Here is a 12,800-nt window from a genome sequence, read left to right as displayed (position 1 = left end):
AGAGAGATCTGAGATATAGCAAGATGGCCTTCCCAGGATTGGCACTGGTGATGTAATGGCATTTAATTCCATGCAAAGGAGAAACATTTAACAGACACGATCATGTTTACAATAATTTCATTGTGGATCAAATTCCTTTTCCCCCTGGACGTCAGCATCATTCTATTTCAGTACTATCGGATTTTAGTTGAAGAAAGAACTCACATTTATACAACACTTTGGGCTCAATTTTCCCCAGTGCCTTTTTTTGGCGTATTGCAAGAGATACGCCCATTTCTTTTGGCCCCGACTACTCCAAAAAAAACTAGCAAGTTTCCCCGTTATATTTTTTTCTAATTGACTGTTCTCACACAGTCTGCATCACTCAGGTGCAGGTATGAATGCATGTCTCGTGGGTAAGACCTCCTGCCCATCATCCTACATGCTCTGAGGTTCCTCACGCGATGATGTTGAATCAATCATGCAGAAGGCTTGCACAAGGTATGGCATCGTCAGTGTTGCCCCCATAATTAAATTGTACCTTTGCAAGAAGCTCAAAAGAGCAGGACAAGAAGATAAAGATTTTTTGCTCTCTCTCTCTCTCTCTCTCCCCCCAAGGTCGATGCCCTAATAAGGACCACACCCTGGTCTGCACATGCGCAATAGGCTTGCTTATAACGTGGCATTTGGGGCAACAAAGTCGAATCCAAATCTTTAACTTTAGATTTTTTTCCAAAGTACCACCCCATCACTGACCAAACGTCTTCTCACCAGGCTCGAGAGTTGGCCAGCAGAATCGTTCCCTCGCCGGACACAGGGGCTTGGCAAACACCTCCCCACCCGCCCCCCAACATCTCCCCCCCTCCTCCTCACCTCCCCCCCCCCCCCCCTCCCCCCACACTCCTCCTCTCTCTCTCCACCCCCACACTCCTCCTCCCCCCCCCCCACACTCCTCCTCCCCCCCACACCCCACACCTCCTCCTCCCCCCCCACACACTCCTCTCCCCCCCGCCACACTCCTTTCCTCCCCCCACACACTCCTTCCCCCCCACCCACCACTCCACACTCCTTCCCTCCCCCCACCCACACTCCTCCCCACCACTCCTCCTCCCCCCCACCACCTCCCCCCCCACCACTCCTCCTCCCCCCCACCACTCTCCTCCTTCCCCACCCCCCCCACTCCCCCCCCCACACCTCCTCCCCCCCCACACACCTCCTCCCCCCCCCACACACCTCCTCCCCCCCACACCTCCTCCCCCCCCCCACACACACACTCCTCCCCCCCCCCCACACACACTCCTCCCCCCCCCCACACACACACTCCTCCCCCCCCCCACACACACACTCCTCCCCCCCCCCACACACACACTCCTCCCCCCCCCCACACACACACTCCTCCTCCCCCCCACACACACACACTCCTCCCCCCCCCACACACACACTCCTCCCCCCCCCCACACACACACTCCTCCCCCCCCCCACACACACACACTCCTCCCCCCCCCCACACACACACTCCTCCCCCCCCCCACACACACTCCTCCCCCCCCCCACACACACTCCTCCCCCCCCCCACACACACTCCTCCCCCCCCCCACACACACTCCTCCCCCCCCCCACACACACACTCCTCCCCCCCCCCACACACACACTCCTCCCCCCCCCCACACACACACTCCTCCCCCCCCCCACACACACACTCCTCCCCCCCCCACACACACACTCCTCCCCCCCCACACACACACTCCTCCCCCCCCCACACACACTCCCCCCCCCACACACACTCCTCCCCCCCCCACACACACTCCTCCCCCCCCCACACACACTCCTCCCCCCCCCACACACACTCCTCCCCCCCCCCCACACACACCTCCCCCCCCCCCACACACACTCCTCCCCCCCCCACACACACTCCTCCCCCCCCCACACACACTCCTCCCCCCCCACACACACTCCTCTCCCCCCCCCCACCCCACCCCTTCCCCCACCCCCGGCTTCTTTTGAAGCCGAGCTCCGAGCCCGTGTGCGGGTGAGAGAGCGATTCTGCCAGCTGACGCTCCAACCCTCGAGCCCGGTGAGGAGACATTCGGTGGTGGCATGCCAGCTTGAAAAAAAATCCAAAATTAAAGAATTGCATTACACTTCCATTTTCTCCGGTTTGAGTTTGAAAAAATTAAGCTTCATGATGCATATTTAATGTCTTCTTGACTCCCTCCAAAACTTTGCATAAAAACAATGGCATCTTTCTGAGCCGATTTTTTAACGTGCGCTGGTTTTTCTTCAGTGCCCAGAAGTATTTTCGGACACATACGCAGTCCTGGGAAAAATGTAAGTTGGCCAAACTTGCCGAAATCTGAAAAACTGGCAGAGACTTCAGGTTGCGCCCTCTATGACGCAATAAAAAAAATAACCTAAAAAAAATCGTAGCTAACTGAGTTACGCCGATACAGAAACTTTGGGGAAACTTTGATATTTTAATTTATGCCAAAAAAAGCAGCGCGTACCAATAAAACGGCGCAGGTAACTGGGAAAAAATGAGCCCTTTATCCTGCCTCTTAGAAAAATCCTATATCACTACAATTAATTATTTTTTGAATCACTGAAGCATGGACAGCCAATTCCCACAAACAGCCACTGGATAAATGGCCAGACAGTCAGATGAATATTGGCCAGGAAACCAAAGGAACTACCTGTTCTTTCTCAAGTAATACAGTGAGATCTTTGACATCAAGCTAAACTACCAGAACACACAACAGCACTTCAATGCATCAACTCAATTAAAGAACTGTACCTCTGACTGTGCGGCACCTCCTCAATACTGCACTGAAATGCTCGTCAGGTTTCAGGATCTTTTGACCATTTTTCCACAATTGAAAAAGTCTTGCTTTGACTGGGTTATACATCATGACGTATGTGTGTATAAAAAGGGTGCGAGATGAGTTATGATGTTAGTTAGCATTATGCTGTTTTCGCATGGGCTGTAAATTATAAGCAATTTGTTAGCTTGGCTCAGTAATCGAAAAACATGTCACACCCATTGTTTTGTGAAGTCTTAGATCAGTGTTTTTTGGCTGTGAACAGCAAGAGATCTAACATAGAGACAGAGACACGGTGGCATGCTTTCGAACCAGGATGCTGCTCAGGTAGTGTAATTTTTTTGAAACAGATAGCAGTGAATCAGTGAGGCCCCCAAAAAGAGAGAAGGATATAGCACGGGGAGTTAGAAATTAGTTTAAAGTCACCAATGTGAAGCAGCCTAGCATGTTCAATTTTCAAGTTATGCAAAAACAATTTGCAGAGATTGAACTACGTGAATCTGATCATATATGTTGCCATGACAAAAAACACTAATAATTGGAATCCCCAGTAGCAAAGTGTGAAAGCTAAAAACTTAGAAAACTGGTCTGCCCAGTAAACAAGAGTTTTATTTAAAAAAAATTAAAAACAGCAGGCTTCTATATCTCATTCATACTGGTCAGATAAATATGATGGAAGACTAAATTTCTCTTGCCACTTTGGGCAGGGTTTTAATCAGTTAAATGAGAATTGCATTAATTTTAATGGAGAATAATGCACTTACCTGTATTATTTCACCAAATGACAGTTTGTGAATCATATGAGTCATGTCCGGATTATTTGGTTGTGCAGTGGCACTGTGCGTGGATACATGGAAATTGCCTGGAACCTAACAAAAAACATATTTATTTGCTTACACCAATACTAACTATGCCTAGAATGTACAAATGCAAAATAAATGATTGAAGAGGAATACAGAATGCTTAACATAGGTGGGGGGTGGAGTGGGAGATATGTTATATTTAAATCTATATCAAATTATTGACCTGGATTTTGTAGTCAGAGGCGAAGGAATGGCACTCGTCGTTCAGCTTTCTGACAGCTGCCCGCAAAGAGTGGAGACTTGCTCTAATCCGGCATCTGATTCAGCGTGACGCCCTCTACAATATTTGAGGAGGTCAAAAACAGCGAGGCTCTTCAACCAATCAAATTGAAGAATCCTCACTGAGACATTCAGAGTTCAAACCAGGAAGTATAAATCAGATTTAAACCATGTACAGAAAGGAAAATAAAGATTTGAAAGACAGATGGGATTAAGAGAGAGAGAAATAAAAGAGACAGACAGAAAAAGTAAAAGGAAAAACTATATATTAAAAAAAAATCTCCAGCACTAAAACTTGTGAAAGAATAAGAGTAAATACTTCTAAAATTAAATTTGCACGGCCAGAGAGGTTGATTGGCAGTAATTATCATGCTGTTAAAAATTCACTTACTCCTGAATGCACCCGTCCTAATGTTTTACAGTGTCTTTAGTTGGGAACAAATGGGTAAGTACTCCAAGCTAACGCCACTGCAAATCTTTCAATGCCGAGGACTGTTACAACGCACCCAGTGGAGGAGTGCAGTATCTCGGATAGCAACTTCCAGATTTCCGCATTTACATGCGCATGTGCGGCACCGGAAGTTGCTGTCCGATTTAACCTGTAATAACGGTGAGCGCCGTTAGCCTCACTGTTATTATTAATGCAAAACCTAGGCCTTTATACTTTATACCATTTTAATCAAACTGTATCATTAAAATTAATGGACTCCAAATGTATGTTTCAATCTTCATAATCATGTTCCATTGAAACCGCTTCTTAAATATTACTATATTAAGTCAGAAGTGGAAAGCACATATCAAAAATAAATGTGGTCAAAAACAGAATACTGATGTTTAATCAATGCAATTTGTACTGCATTCAGTTTGCTAACTTTCAACTCGTCAATGATGGTAGAAACTCCAAACATTGCCTGACTAACTATTGACACTATTCAGACTGGTTGCAAGCAAGCAATATACAGAAGTCAATAACCCCAGTCACGCCAGGCGTCAGATGGAGGGACTGATCATGTACACTCATCAGGATATCTATAAAGTGAGACATCAAGATGTTGTTCTTTGTTTCAGCATATTGAGAGAATTATCAGTATTCTTTCCACTCCTCTCTTGAAGGTATTAACTAGATACTGTTCCATAGGCACCAGCTGACATCTGGTGAAATAATGATGGTTTATACTATAGCAAGGTATTTCACATTGTCTTTTGGATAAACACTGGACTGATATCAATGTATGTATCTCAAGTTCCACTCCCAGATCCGTATTTACTGGCTAATATTGCATGTATAAGCCCATTATAAAGAAAAACAATCCAGTGTTTAGCCAGAAGTTGCCACTGTCAAACAATAAGCAATTTTAGAATCCACTCAAATGTTATTTGAAGATGAAATAACCTTTACCTTACACTTCACTAACTTGATTAAAACAACAAAAGGGATTCCTACCTATATGACTCAATATCCTTTACAAAAGTACTGAGAGTCACAACAGGGCACTTACAGAAAGAAATATATTCTGTGGAGGACCAGTGGATGGAACAGCATTTGAAGGTGAGGCATGGCAAAGCAAACAAATCCTGATTCACAGCACTATTGATGAGTCAAGATTGGTAAGCATGTTGAGTAAAACTTCTTTACCTCACCTTATTAATGTGTACAGAAAACCATTCTGCTGAAGGAAATGGTACAACTAGTATAAGTCCTTTGCTGCAGTATAAAACCCTGCTTTTGTCTTTGTTATGAAACTATGACCTTTTGGTTGTTAAGTAACAAAAGTAGACGGACCTATTTCCAAATCAGATAAATATTCCAATAAACTGAGGGGATTGGTGAACCTCATAAGTTTACAGCAAAGAAGGTGGTTATTCAACCCATCATGCTTTTATGTGTACATAACATTTTATATTTATGTAGCCCTTTTGTATTTTAAATTCTTTCCTAACTGCAGGAGCTAGCTAGTTTACCATGGGGCTAGACTTTCGGCACATCGTCGCCCATTTAGCTCCCATACAAGAGCTGAGATGCATGCTATCGCCCATATTTGCTGAAAAGTGGAAAATAGTGCCCGATTATAGCCCATTTATCGACGGCCCAACTTTCGGCATTGCTGAATGAGCTGCATCGTCCGGCCTACTTTAAAAAAAAATATGACGTCATCCTCGTGCAAGGCCGAGAATAGTGCTCATAATGGAAACTTGCGTCTGATCATGGCTCAGATTATCGTCAAGCGCTACTTTCGGCATTTCGCCCAAATGATCGCTGGCCCAAAAATAGGCTGAAGAAAAGCTGCAACAACTCGGCACTACAGGGAGGATCTGTAGTAAAAGGTTGTCAGGAGAATCAAGTTGTGAGTGAATTTAAGAGCCTTTTTGATTCTTGCCAATCATCTAATCACTTTGTATTTGTTGAGGACAAATTAAGGGCATTTTTGGTGATGGGGGGGGGGGCCTGTAATTTCTCAACCAGTATTGATCACTAATCACATGCTGCAGAATAGAGATGGGAGAATAAAATTAGAAAAGTTACATACAAGTACATTGCTGTAATGTCAAGGTTAATATTAATCATGGATTTTTTCCCCCTCTGGTCCACAGTTCAGGTAGAAACAGAACTAGGGTATGTCATCCCATGAGGAAGGAAATGGAGTTCACCTCAGTTGGCTGATAGATTTTATTTTATAAAGCAACAGGGGCTAGAATAAAAGAAAGGTTCGATAATGTTATTGATGGGGACTAGGTCCCCTGTTCTCGCCGTCAACCCCCGTGGGGAATGTTCTTTGCCTGAAAAAAAAATGAGCATGCACAGAACGGCCGTTGCTATGGACGCCAGCCTTGCATGATTGAATACATCGCTAATGGCCCATTTCACATCGCTAAGGCTATCACCCAAATTAAAAAGGCGAAACTAGCAGTTTTTAAAATGGGCGATATTCCACCGATCCTGAAAAATAAAAAAAAGCACTAAGGCTGGAAATATCAGCCATTTTGGGGCGATAGCGACCACAGTGGAAAGTCTAACCCCATATCTTTTGCTATGTCAACTCCAACAACAACTTGTATTTACATAGCACTTTTAACGTAGTAAAATGTCCCAAGGCACTTCCCAGGAGCAGTACAAGACAAAATTTGGCACCAAGTCGCATAGGAGATATTAGGACAGATGATTAGTCAAAGAGGTAGGTTTTAAGGAGCGTCTTAAAGGAAGAAAGAGAGGTAGAAATGGCAGAGAGCTGTAGGGAGGAAATTCCAGAATTTAGGACCTTGGCAGCTGAAATCACGGCCACCAGCGATGGAGTGTTTAAAATCGGGGATGCTCAAGAGACGAGAATTGGAGGAGTGGCGATATCTCAGAGGGTAGTGGGACCGGAGGAAGTTACAGAGATAGGGAGAGGTGGGGGCATGGAGGAATTTGAAAACAAAGATGAGAATTTTAAAATTGAGGTGTTGCTTAACCAGAAGCCAATGTAGGTCAGCGAGCACAGGAGTGATGGATGAACGGGACTTGATACGAACTAGGACACAGGCAGCAGAGTTTTGGACAGCCTCAAGTTTACAGAGGGTAGAATGAGAGAGGCCGGCGAGAAGTGCATTAGAATAGTCAAGTCTAAAGGTAACGAAGGCATGGATGAGGGTTTCAGCAGCAGATGAGTTGAGGCAGGGGTGGAGTCGGGTGATGTTCCGGAGGTGGAACTAGGCGGTCTTCATGATATTCCAATCAGGTGGACTATTTTCTACAAACTCAGCATAATGAACAGATCAAATCATTTAGAAACCCTTTGGCTTGTTTTGATTGTCACAACTGACTCTCCGATTCAAAAATAATTAGTCACCAAGCATTTAACTGAACAAAACTCATGTCTGTGTTTACTCACTTAATGTCTGCAGTTCAAGAATCATTTTTAACCATTCTTGCAATATTTGTATCGACTGGGACATGGCTTTGCAGCCTTTTTTTTTTAAACTGTGACTGGCTTGAAATTCCTTGGGTAGAGTTTCTGCCTTGGGTGTAATCGGGAAATTGCACCCAAAATGCGAGGTTGCAGTACAAGTTTCCATTAAAATAAATTTGTATAATCACAAATGTAAAATCTTCCATGAACCAGCACAATCGGGGAGCGTAATCGAACATAATTGTTTCTTTTCTTCTCTCCATTAAAAAGTATTCTTTATTCAAGTGTGGTAACCTGGTGCAGTTTTATTCATAGCTGAAAACTAGTTTATCAGTAAAACTAAGATATTTAATAAGGGTGTCCAGTCTTTCAAACCAGATTTAAAATCACTGAAAATGACTTAAAATAACTATTTAATAGTTCAATTAGTGTACATGAGACAGTTTCTTTGTAAATGAAATATTGTTTGATATGAAAAACTTTTAAAAACGTGTCTACTAGTGCCCATGACCCGAAGAAAATGAGCACAATTGAAAGAGTGTTGGCTAACCAGCATAATCGGCAGAATCTCGTAGTTGCACCTCAGGGCACGGCCAGTTTTATGGACGGGCGAATTGAATCTTGAACCAGCATAAAATATTGCGGGAAACACAAACGCAAGTGGTTTGGGGCATAACTCACTTATGCTTAAGATTCCCCGATCTTTTGTGCTGGTTCAGCCCATTGCATTGTAATCAGGGTGCAAAACTGGTGGAAACAAGCAAAAATTCTATCCTTGTGTATCATGATCGCATTTAAAGAGACAGCCACTTAGCCAAACCCAGATACACAAAAATGACTATATTTGTCACAAATTCATCTTTTTCCTTTGCTGTATCATTCAGGTAAATGTTTGGACATAATCATAAAAATTCTTAACACAAATGAATGTCTTTCAGATTTTAATTTTTCAGAAGAGACTGGACTTTTGTAAAATATCTTGAAGACCCCGAGCTCCTTTTGAACTTGCCTTATTAATGCTGAACTGTCCCTCAAATCTGCAACCCTGGCCATTATTTAGAGGAAATTTCATAGAGTTATCAATGTGGCCAACTTCATGTCTTCCCATTTCATCTTGGATGTCCAGTCCAACAACTGAAAGAGAATTTAAAATTAATAAACTGCTACAGCTTTTCAAAAACGAAAGAAAACACTTCAACATTTTCAAAATAACTTTAACACATTGTTGACTTAAAATTCTGAAGTTAGCTTTTGATCCACTGAAACAACTATTCAATGTGTTTGAACCATTCATGGTACATGTCTTCCATATAACCTGACATCAAATGGTATTTATTAATGATAAACATAAAATAATTACTATTAGTCCTAAAAATAGCTGGAATGAATTATTAATGTTATTGTGCAAAGAAACATATAGAAGTTCCATCTGTAAATTACTGACAAAACAAAACACTTGCAAGATCACGCATGGAAGAGTGCATTTACCTGTGGTAAGATTAAGAAAATCAAGAATATCTGGTTTTAAATCAATTATCTGGGAAGAGTCATGAGTGGCAATCACAAAAGCTGATGATCAGGCTCCAAAACACTGACATCTCAAAAACAACACTGAATATAGGGCGACTGCATGTGTTAAATGTTTTGAGGAACAAATTTTGCAATTTAGCCCATTTTTCTGTGAAAGCCAAAACCCAAAAATCTTCCCAATGACTTGCAAAAATAATTTGTTACACTGAACGCGTAGTGGTGCTTCAGCTCATCACAGATTAAACTGAAGAATACCCATTTCTCCCTTCATTATAATGCACGGAAGTACACAAAAGGGCAATTTTTTGGTGGTGGATTTAGAAATTTCTTAAGCGAACACAAGTACTAAAGATAGAATTATTGCCTAAGGTAGTCTGGAGCCAGGTAACCCCCACCCCCTCCCCAGTTTTGACTTATTCAATTATTTGGTGCATTATTTTGAAATCTACTCCAATTCTACCTTTAAAGCTAAAAATAATTGTATTCTGGAAAGCCCACAGATACTTTAAATAAGAAAATAAATTAGTTGTCACAACTGACCTGATGTGTATGCTATGAGAAGTAATAGAACTGACAATGATGATTGCCATGTATGTGTCACTGCTGCTTCCACGTCACTTTTTCTAGTATATTTTACATTGATTTCAGCAGCATATCTCCCCCCGATATATTTTACATCAAACTAGTCGCCCTAGTACAATTTACATCAGCATCATCATCATAGGCAGTCCCTCGGAGTTGAGGATGACTTGCTTCTAGTCTAAAAGTGAGTTCTCAGGTGACTGAGGAGTCCAAAGCAGGACCAACAGTATCTGTCACAGGTGGGGCAGACAATGGTTGAAGGGAAGGGTGGGTGTGGAGCCTTGGTTTGCCGCACGCTCCTTCCGCTGCCTACACTTGGTTTCTGCTTGTTCTCGGCGATGGGATTCGAGGCGCTCAGCGCCCTCCCGGATGCTTTTCCTCCACTTTGGGTGGTCTTGGGTGAAGGATTCACAGGAGTTGGTGGGGATGTTGCACTTTATCAAGGAGGCTTTGAGGGTGTCCTTGAAGCATTTCCTCTGCCCACCTGGGGCTCGCTTGCCGTGTCGAAGCTCCGCAATTTACAATTTACATAACCAGTCTCTGAAGCATATCACCCCCCCGCTCCTGAAGGTACAAACACTACAGGTACTAAGTACAATGTTGTGACAAACCAGCAAAAGTTCCTCTGTGCACACGTGCAAATTAGGAGGCATTCTGGGATGATTTTGGAAGGGGATACAGGCGATACAGGACCCACGCGATTGCACATGCACACAAGCTTTAGTGCTTGCCTGTGTAGAAGAGAATTTTGTGGCATTCTGCAGCAACATCAAATGATTTCATGCCAGTTGATGCTGACAAAATGACTGCAAAAGTTGACCATCAGTGTCAAACACTAACAACTGGCAAACAGCTTCGCCTGTATGAAGGATTCTGGGTAATAGTCTAAAATGAGACATTTTCTATTGAAGGATTATGTCAGCTCATTGTCCAGGAAGATTCATTTCCTTAAGCCTCATGCAATTAGGGACCATTTGATGAAATACCATCAAGAATAATTGTTTACTCATTAGTACCATAGTACCATTAAATACTAGAAACGAAAAGCTGACCCCAAATTGATATAGAATCCTTTCATTCTGCCATTGACTCCCGGGGTTTCTGCTCCATCCAACACTTCACCCCCCAGATGATATTTGGCACAGTATGATCAATGCTTTCTTACCGATTTAATCCTGAGCCAGCTTTGGACCCACATGACATAACCTGCACACAAGTTCTGTGCAGCTCATAAATGCACAGAATAGAATTGTAGGGCACTCTGGGTTAACCTCAGAAGACAAGCCAGGCAATGTTAGAAATCCTGATTGTTTTTGGCAACAAACACTAACACAACTCTGCAAACACCAACAGCATAAAACATGTATGGAAGAGTGCTTAAATGAGCTAAAATGGCTCTCACTGGAAAGAGGACAATGGGAGAGGCTGAGAAGAGGGTGAACTCTTGATCCAAGTTTTCTTTCTAAATTATGAAAGGAAAATTAATGAGATGGATGTGAAAATGTTCTTTCTGCCTAACCAAGAGAAGAAACTGAGAAGAGGGATTATCATATCAGGAAACTAAACCAAAACACAACTTAAAAAAAAAAATCACCACGTTGAGAGTAGTTTACTAAAAAGAGGATTGCAATCTACTGTTGTAAAGGCAGATTTGGTTGAAACACTCAGGAAAGTAAAAGGGCCAGATTTCTAAGCCAGCAAGTAGCGGTGATACAGGCTTGAAACAAATTCTGAAAGATAGATGAAGTTTGGACCCAGGAGGATTGCATATTCAGACATAACTGAAAGGGTGAGCAAGACAGGTAAATTGACCTTCTCATTCCTGCTATTTTTCATTAATGGTTACATATACTCACCATCGCATGGAAGGTTAGGTAAGCTGATATTTAGTTTCACTTCAATTTTTCCTCCACTATCTTTGTCAGGATCATCCACGTACAATTCGTTCACTCTGTAATAAAATGGCAGCCACTCATTCTGAGAACATTTGGTGATGACAAAAAGTTTAGATCGTTCTAGCAGACATCACCAAAGATAGAAAGAATTGTAGTGTTTCCCTAACTAATCCTAACGCAGACTAGTTTATTCATCTGGGCGCCAGCTCTCTGTAGAGAGAAGATTAATATAATTCCTTTACAGCTCAGACTTTCAACTTGGCTGCATGAAATTCCATAATTCCATAACTGTTTGATCATGACCAGGTCAAACTAGTCCTCAGATGGGTATTTTGCACTGACTCTGCTTTGCTCTCAGTAAACAATGGGACGCACGAGAGACAGACACAAGGTGATCGAGGAGCTACTGAAGACTTGGGACCAAAATTTAAATGACAGATTCTGTAAAAGGAGTGCAGCAGTGCTCAGATTCCAATTATGAGAAGACAAAAAAAATGAAGACAAGTAAAGGAAAAAAAAGTCGAAGCAAATGGATATCCATGTTGTGTGTCATGTGCAGTGCACAGCATGCCTGGCTTCGGGGAAGATTATATTCTCAACAGCCTTTGATTGTTTACTCACCACCAGAGGCAAATTGAGCATTTCAGAAAAAACTGTCAAGCAAAAATGTTATCTAAGGTTACAGGAACAAATTTTTTTTAAAGAGTGATTTTTTTTTTTCCTTCTTAAAGATGTTTGCAGCACTGAGCACATTCCCATCAGCCTTTGCTCCACACAACAACATTTAAATGGCAAATGTCACTATTTCAGTCATCACTCCTGTGATGATGTTTTAATCTCCTCTCTCGTTCTGTATCCCGCTAGCCAGTCTTTGATTTTTAAATTCACAGCAAGAGCCGGAACTGAAATCTGGAGTCAGGAGGAAAAGCTGTAATTTAAACATCGCAGGAATCTGCTGCGCTACTCCAGCTCTATCAGCTGTTGCTCTGCTCTAATCCTCAGAGTTTATCGGTATTTTGAAAAAAATGA

General features: G+C 42.7%; 1 protein-coding gene across 1 annotated transcript in view; it reads right to left on the bottom strand.

Moving 5' to 3' along the window:
• Positions 1-12,800, bottom strand: part of ergic1 (endoplasmic reticulum-golgi intermediate compartment 1) — a 102,380-nt gene that overhangs the window by 27,245 nt on the left and 62,335 nt on the right. The window contains exons 4-6 of the mRNA XM_070878447.1: positions 11,733-11,827; positions 8,774-8,898; positions 3,560-3,664 (exon numbers count right to left, since the gene is read on the bottom strand). Coding sequence (XP_070734548.1) covers positions 3,560-3,664; positions 8,774-8,898; positions 11,733-11,827 — 325 coding nt within the window. The remainder of the gene's footprint in view (positions 1-3,559; positions 3,665-8,773; positions 8,899-11,732; positions 11,828-12,800) is intronic.

The sequence above is a fragment of the Pristiophorus japonicus genome, chromosome 4, assembly GCF_044704955.1.
Source record: "Pristiophorus japonicus isolate sPriJap1 chromosome 4, sPriJap1.hap1, whole genome shotgun sequence".
Lineage (NCBI taxonomy): Eukaryota > Metazoa > Chordata > Chondrichthyes > Pristiophoridae > Pristiophorus > Pristiophorus japonicus.
The sequence above is the reverse complement of the archived record's forward strand: the minus strand, read 5'-3'. Positions and strand labels throughout refer to the sequence as shown.